This window comes from Phaseolus vulgaris, chromosome 6 (genome assembly GCF_051622355.1).
Source record: "Phaseolus vulgaris cultivar YP4 chromosome 6, ASM5162235v1, whole genome shotgun sequence".
Taxonomy (NCBI): domain Eukaryota; kingdom Viridiplantae; phylum Streptophyta; class Magnoliopsida; order Fabales; family Fabaceae; genus Phaseolus; species Phaseolus vulgaris.
The window spans coordinates 5,065,916-5,074,425 of record NC_143503.1 but is presented as its reverse complement, the minus strand read 5'-3'; the positions used below and the strand labels follow the sequence as shown (position 1 = coordinate 5,074,425).

General features: G+C 42.7%; 1 protein-coding gene across 1 annotated transcript; it reads right to left on the bottom strand.

Moving 5' to 3' along the window:
• Positions 1-982: 982 nt before the first annotated feature.
• Positions 983-4,492, bottom strand: LOC137830913 (C2 calcium/lipid-binding plant phosphoribosyltransferase family protein). The gene has a single exon (XM_068638315.2). The coding sequence runs from the start codon at positions 4,125-4,127 to the stop codon at positions 1,086-1,088; it is 3,042 nt and encodes a 1,013-aa protein (XP_068494416.2). The 5' UTR covers positions 4,128-4,492; the 3' UTR covers positions 983-1,085.
• Positions 4,493-8,510: the final 4,018 nt, after the last annotated feature.

The following is an 8,510-nucleotide window of genomic DNA, read 5'->3' as shown; positions in this document are numbered from 1 at the left end:
CAGAGCCGCCTACCAGTATCATCTGTGTGTGGAACGCAGTGAGGTGCGCCTCAGGGTCCTCCATCCCTGTGAAGGTTACTTTGGGCCCCGTGAACGTGTTGGGGATTGTTGGCTCTAGGATCGCCTGTGAGAATGGCGTTGAGAATTCTCTTGGTGGGGTGGCAGTCTCAGGCTCGTCTACGTCGCGCCATCCGCGGCGTAGTTCCTCGTTGGTGCGGTGGAGCTCATCGTTTCTCGCCTGAGATGCTATGAGATCCGCCTGCATGCGCTCCTGCTCCGCTTTTGATGCCGCCATTGCTTCTTGCAACCCTTGCATCATGCCCATGAGTTGTTGCATGGTCATCTCTTCGCTCCTAGCGTGTGCGGGCCTCATTTTCGTGGTTTCTGGAAGCTTTCTTGACTATCTGCGATTTGCGAACTGGAATTGGGTTGGAAACTGCAACTGGAACTGGAAAACTGTGTGATGGGACTGACGTTTTATATCGGTCCTACGGTGGGCACCAAATGTTCCCGCCGGTTGACCAGGGTCGTCTTTATGCATGACTCGTCCTCGCGAGCTAGGGAACTTTCTTTCTTGGAAAGGACCCTCCATACGTTGACATTGACTTGACTTTGGTCAACAGAGACGGTACATATAGAAACAAAATGGTATACAATGTTCATATTGAACTATCGATGAAAATAAACAAAGGAAGCACCAAGCGACTTAATTTATTCAATCATATTACGCTTTTATTTTTTATATTTGAATTGTTTCTATGTTAAGTTTTGCAGCATCGAATTCCAACCTTTTTAGTTTTATCTCTAAACAAACACTAATCAAGTCATGGAACTGATTTTAAACAATTAGTAAAAGAATCACTTGAAATGTTTGGGTTTATTTTTAAAAAATCATAAAAAGACATTAAATTTCAAAACCAAGAATACCTTAAATATCACTGACTAATAATCCTTCGAGACTAAGGATAAAAGACATACTAAATTTGTGAAAAGCTCATTGAATAATTGATACTAAATAATCCATATTTGATATCTAATCATGCATGTAAAGGAATAATTTGAATTGAGAAAGTAATAAAAAAAATCTACATAATCCGATCCGACATGGAGGGCAGCCTTCTGAAGAAGTTTAGCGCCGGCGAGGGCAGGCGATCACGGAAGACAGGATGTCGGAGATAGTAAAACCCACAAGCCATGGCCACCATCTTCGACGGCACCAGATAAAGCACCATTGCCACCACCAAGCACATGAACACAAACATCCCCGTCGCGTGTGGGTCCCGCCACGTCACCACCGCCTGCACGCGCTCCCCTTGCGTCGCCAAATCTCCCAGAACCGTCTGCACGCGCGCGCCCAGCGTCCGAAGCCTCTCATACCTCACGCGCACCACCTCACTCGCCCTCAAACTCGGCGCCGCGTCGAACTCCTCGTCCAGCTCCTCTCTCTCCACCACCTCCGCCATCGAAATCTTGGGATCAAAATGCGGGAGCAGGTCACGCGCCCGGAACCTGTAGTTCCACGCTCCCACCACAAACACATAGAAACAGAAAGTGGGAATAATGAGGTCTGGGAACCACACGAGCATCACCAACAGCGCGTGGACCAAAACCGTGGCTGTTGGGTTCCTCCATCCACGAGTGTCCTCTACCCACCGCACGATGTCGATCACCCCCGCCACCACGTTTATTATCCTGTACCAGTTCGCGCGCACTTTCCTCATGCTGAAGTTGTGCGAATCCGCGTCCAGCATGTAAAACACCACTTCCTTCCTCAGCGGCGGCTCCGCCCTCGCCAAGTGTCCCGCTACCATCCTCACCGCCGTGCTCCGCAGCGCCTCCTGCTGCACCACCCCCAACGGTTTTATGTGGTGCATCAACGGTAGCATCGGCTGCAGGTACACGTGGAGGAGATCCAACCGTTGAGTGGTGCAAACGAACCTGATCGCTATCTCGATTTCACCCATTTTTCTCAAGCCCGCGTTGGGAGTTAGCACCAGCAACGGGTACGTATTTCTGTACACTTTCCCTGTTTGCAGCGTAGAAATTCGTACTCGTACTTTTCCAATACGGAAATCAGGTTCACCAGGGTTTTGATCACTGTTCTTATCGTTGTCGTTATCAATTATGAATGGCACTGTCCAGCTATCGAATACTCCCACAGTTAAAACAGTCGAAGGATCGTAAACCTTCCACGTGTACTGTTCGTTCCATTTGGGTTCTGTGCTATCCGAAACCGTTCGTGTACGAACCCATTTGTTGCCGTACTTGGCCACGCAGTACGCGTTCGTGCTGCTTTTACCGTTTACTGTCTTCATGGGTACCAAGTTCTTGCAACCGATGATGCCGAGCTCGCACGTGCCCACCGGAGCCTTCCACAGCTGTCTTGCCGTGGGGCGGTAGTCGCTGCACAAGTTCACTGCCTCATCCATCACGTGATACCCACCGTCGAAGCACAACCGCAGATGCACCCTGGGCTTGTTCTCCTCTTTCTCGTTGGGGTTGTCGAACGTGAACCACCGCGACTGGACAATCCGGTCATCCACCCTTCTCTCTATGGCGTGGAGAGGTATTCTGAGCACCCCCATTGTAGCCGGCGCGACCGATTGGCGGTTTTCCAAAGTTAACTCGAGGTGGTCGCTGACTGGCTCTGTCACCACGAATATGAAATCTTCGGTGTTCCATGAAACGTTGCCGGTTCGAGTGAGCACCGTTTTGGATTTGAGCACCTGGAATCCGAGTTTGGCCTTTACTTGAAAACAAGCTTCCTTGGGGGAGTTGAAGGGCAGCGAGAGAAGATCTTGAGCCTCGAGAAGAGTGGCGCGGAGGTACCACAGTTTGGGCGACTGATAAACTTTGGCTCTGGAGTTCACGTTTGCGAAGGTGTCGCTCTTCCACGCGTCGGGGAAGGACTCGTCAGCCTGTGTTCCCATCCACGTGGCAATCATGAGATCTCCGTGGAGGGCCCCACCGCCTTCCAGTCTGTACCACTGTGGGGCCAAAGGGCTGTCCGGTGGATCCCGCACCGGAATCTCATTGACGTCGAAACACACTCCTCCTAGCAAAGCTTGAGACGCGGGTGGGTCCCACACGGAAACTTCCAGCACCGAAGAGGTGGAATCCGGTGCGTTGCGTGCGAAGGCGAACGTCTGGTTCCATTCGAAGACCGTGGTCTTGCGCGCGGGCCTTGAGGTCACCTCGTGCTGCCCCGAAACAGCGATCTTCGCGACGGGGTTGCCGTTGGTGGGAAGATACCGCGCTTTCACCACGTGCACGAAGAGGTAGTGCATCTTCTCTACCAGATCAAACGACGACCGTTCCATCAACATGCTGATCTCACTCGACGCCTCTGATGCTGCGAAACTCCCCGCTGAAGTAGACCTTCTCATCGCCGGAGGTGGAGGAGTGTTGCTTCCGCCGAACCTTATTTCGGAATTTGACCTCGACACAGACGCTGCCTTCACGTCCAAATCCACGTCTGCTGGTAACGGATTCACCTGGTCTCCATCTTCTGATTGTTCAGGCTTCTGCTCTGGTTCTGCTTCTCGTTCAGGTACGGTTGGATCTGTTGGAGGTTCAGCTTGTGCCTTTTCTTCTTCTTTAGGTTTCTCACCTTCCGGTGGTGGTGGAGGTGGTTCTTGCACTTTCTCCACAGTTTCCGTTTCGGTTTCTTTCTTCGGCGGTGCCTCCTCTTTCTCCGGCGGAGGAGGAACTGCCAGTTCGTTCACGTAGTAAATTTTTAAGCCTATTTCGCCTTGGATCATGCTCAGCAAGTGCTTCTTCTCCAACTCGTAGTAAACCAAAGCCTCTTCGCCTTTGTTGACGAACTGCGAGGAACTGAGGCGGATTCTTCCGAGGGAGTTGTTCCGGCGTGTGGCGCCGTATTTCTTGTCGTGGTAAACGTCGAGTTCGAGCATGTCACCGAAGATGTGATGCTGAGAGTGGGCGTGGACGTTGAAGGACAGCTTTTCGTTCCAGACCGGATTCAAGTCGCGAACCGCGGTCCTAGTCTTCCTCCGCTGGCCGTAGATGTCGACAACGACGTAGGGACTGGAGCTGCCGTGGCCGTCCTTGGGGACAAGGTGGTGAGCGTCGACAACCTCCACGATGAGTTTTCGAACAGTGGCCATTCTGAGGTTAGTTTCCGAAGTGTGCGTTTTGGATGATATAGTCTGTTTGTCTATCTCATGTCCTAACAAGTAGAAACCCTACTCTGCCAAGTTCAGGGTTCTTGTTCATCACCAAACCTTTGAAGCTTTTGTGGAATTCTTTGATGTGAATGGTTAGAATATGAATATGAATATGAATATGAATTTGTGGAGTCTGAAGCAGAGAGCATGGGAAGGCCTAACAAATTTAAATTTAAATTGAAAGAGGGTGCTTATCTTCATCTGCAACCACCTTTAGACCTTTGAAGCTTTTGGCCTCTTTTTGTCTGTCAAAACATTTTATTACTATCTTCCTTTTTGCTTTGCGTGTTAGGGATTTACAGAATTACATATCTTTACTATCTTCTGATCTTAAATCTAATAAAAAAATATCTAAAAAATTAATGAAAAAAATATTTATTTAAATTATCTTTTATTTCAACTTTTAAACTATGTAAAACAATCAAATCTATTGGCAATGGTGTATTTTTAATATAAACATATCAATTAATTTTGCTTTAATTAGAATATATATAATAGAAAAAAGTGATAGATAAAGAAATGATAAGAAATAGTATTGTGGTTTTTCTTAGCATGGAAGGTTGTTTGTCAAACATAGGCTTTACTTTTTGGCCGTCCTTTGAAGTAAAGGAAGACGCGGGAATGTTGGAAAAAAAAGAAAGAAATAGAGATGGAATTGGGTTTTGTGTCATCCACCCTAATTTTGAGGTCATCACTGGACGCAGCTTTAGTGTAATTATTCCTAATTTTGACGAAGACATCACATTACCTCAGTCTTGTCACACAACCCTAGGATCTAGGGATTCCTAATTCTTCATCATCTCACCAACATTGCCTCTGTTTTTTCTGCATGCCACTGCCTTCTAAACCACTCGCTTTCTTTATCATTATTTCCAAATATTCTTATGTTTTACTTTACAAATTATTTTCAATAAATATCAAGCAAGATGTGCTCTTTTATTATATAACTTAATAAATATTAAATAAATTTAACTATCTTTCTTCATATTATAAAATTAATTATTTTTTATATATACGAACGAGTCCAAAGAAAAAGAAAGCACTATAATTTAGTACAGGAATTTATTTTATGAATTTATACTTTATAATTGTTCTTCTTAATAAAATATTATATTATAATAAAATAAAATAAATTTCAGTTATGAGGTGAATGTAAAAAACAAAAACTAGTGTAATGATTCTTTATTACAAGATCCGTCTTCTCTCTTCAACACAACCGACCGTGTGATTGGTTATTTATGAATTTCTTCTTTTTTATTCATAAAATCAGCCCCCAAAGAAAGATGAAAAGTGAAAACCTAAAGGATACGTACATGTTGTTAACAACTATAAACTTAGCGATAAATTATTTGATGGAGCTGTTGAAATATAGAAGCATGCATAAGAATAGTAAGAATTCACGGGGTTCATATACGTCTAATTCAAACGCTACAAGACTTTAACCATGCTGCACTTGTTAGCTCCTTCAAGGTACCATATCTTAACTACATGATCACAATAATACTACATGAATTGCTCATGTAGAGAGGCCAAGAAGTCGGAAAGAAAAAGAACCGTAAGTGAAAATCTTATGTGGAAAGTAGAAATATATATATATATATATATATATATATATATATATATATATATCAGTTTGAGATATACGTAAATATGATAAAAAAAAATAATGTTAATGGAGTGTTAAAGGACAAAATTACAGAATAGAAAATCAATTAATAAAAGATAAATAAAAGTTTTAATATAAAGTGAATAGGTTCATTAGTGAGTAGTACAAATAGATAGAACATTTAGTTCTCTGGTTTCGCTTTTTAATGAATGATTAAGACAAAATACTAACTTAAGTTTTGGAAAATTCATGCAGATACAACACCTCATACCAAGAGACCGAGAGATATTTCTAAAAACACGTGTGACCGAGAGAAGGAATCAACGGAGGAAATGAGGACTGAGAAGGGCAAAGCAAAGGCGAATCTTGAAAAAACTATCCCCACGTAAAGTTTGTACAAGTACATTTTGGCGTTCACCGTGGGACGAGAGTGAAACGTTGAAGAAAAATGGTAGTCACAAGAGGGGAAAATCATATGAAGGAGGCAAAAGGTGGATAGGAGGACTTAATTATGACTATGCTAGTTAAGATCCATAAGGAGTTAGAGATGATGAAGAAGAAGAGTACAGACGAAATAAAAGCTCTCAAGGCTGAAAACAAATATATGAAGCAAAAGCTTAAAGAAGAAAATACAATACCTTTAAATTCAACACGAGAATATGTGGAGACAGCTTTCAATAGCTTTGAAGTATCACACAAAAAACCTCGCACAGTGTCCCGTGATGTTGACAGGACCTCAATAAGAAAACACCCTTTTTCTTAAGGAATCATGGAAGTATTGTTGCCTGATAATTGGAAGAGTCCAACACTGGAGAAGTATGATGGAAGCATTGATCTTGATGAGCATGTTGTTATATATAGTACTTAAGTCAGCTTATACACCTCTAATGATGCCATTTTATGTAGAGTATTTTCGACAACGCTGAAAGGAGCTACATTGAGTTGGTTCACAAGATTACCACCTTATTCGATTGACTTTTTTGACACCTTGGTGATGAAATTTGGAGCTTAGTTTGCAACCAGTAGGCCACATCATTTGATGTTTATTGCATTGGTGAATATTCGACAGGAGAAGGAGAAACGGTTAAGGGCTTTTATGGAGAGGTTCGGCAAAGTAGCTTTGAGTATTCATAATTTAAGATCTAAGGTAACCATGCACCATATGGTTACGACATTGAGACCAGGACCATTTGTTGATAGTTTATGTAAGCGGCCTGCAACGAATCTTGATGAGTTAAGGCAAAGATCAACAAAGTTTATGCAACTAGAAGAATTGAGAAGTCTCAAGAGTCAAATTCGGATGGAAGAGGGGGTTGATAGGAGGGAAAAGGAAGGAACCAGGTGGAAGAAGCCAAATGAGACATATCGAGGACCACGATTTACCTGATACATGCCACACAATACTAATTGAGCAAAGATCTTGGAGGAAACCCTTAATATCGAGTTAATTCCTTTACCTAGAAAAATTCTTACTCCTAATAATGTTGATCATAACAAGCATTGCAGATACCTTAAGAATTTTGGCTATAACACAGAAGAATGCACAAGATTAAGAGATAGAATTGAAGAGTTGATTCAAACAGGACATCTTAAGCAATACGTGCAAATAAATGAAGGAAGAATATTTGACTCAAGAGATAGAAGCGTGCAACAAAGTGGGGGTAGAAGTTGGGAGCAAAGAAGAGAAGAAAATCGAGAGGAAGGAAGGGAAAGAAGCCTTGAACCACGAATGAGAAAATATCACAATTATGAAAGGAGGGATAAAGGAAGAAGTCCAAGCTAGAGAGGAGGGAGAATCCCAATAAGGCCAATCAGAGGGGTAATCAATACTATATCTGGAGGATTTGTTGGAGGAGAAGTTTCGTCGTCATCAAGAAAGTGGCATGTAAGATCGTCAAGAACAACAAACTCAATCCATAGAAGAAGTATGCCAACAATAACGTTCACTGTTGAAGATTTTCAAGACATTGATCCTAATCAGAATGATCCAATGGTGATTACAATCGAAGTAGAAGACTTTGTGGTTATGAATACGTTAATAGATCAATAAAGCTCTATTAATATCTTGTATTGGGATACGCTTTTGAAATTAAACTTATCGGAAGATGAAATCCAACCCCATTATGAGCAGATAATTGGCTTCTCAGGAGAAAGGGTGAATATGAAGGGGTACATTGATTTGAAACTCAAGTCATTAATGTTCGGTATCTGGTGATAAAAGCTAAAACATCTTATGGGAAGATCGTCTTTAAATACGTTGGGAGTTATAGTATCAACACCTCATTTAGCTATGAACTTTCCAGCTGGCCGGAAAGTGGTTGCAACAGTTTATGTAGACCAACATACAACCCGAGAATTCTATTTAGCAAGTTTGAAGATTGAACCAATGTTGAGGAGTAAAAATAAGGGGAGCATTGATAGAAGAATGATGGTAGCCATGACATATATCAATCCAAAATCTGAAGAAGAAAGGATGGAACCGAAAGAAGAGAAGGTGGTGTGTAAGTTAAATGATGAAAATCATTTCACATACATTGGAAGCTCAGTTCCGAGAGAAGAGATGGGAGTTGTGGTGAAAATTTTGCAAAAGAATAAAGATTTGTTTGCTTAGAGTGTTGTCAACATGTCGGGAATAAATCTGGATATAGTCATCCACAAGTTAGTAATATGTCGGTCAACAAAACCGATAGCTCGGAAAAGGAGGAGATTGGGGGAGG

Coding starts and splice junctions, on each gene's coding strand:
- LOC137830913 (XM_068638315.2), bottom strand. CDS start 4,127: ATGGCCACTGTTCGAAAACTCATCGTGGAGGTTGTCGACGCTCACCAC.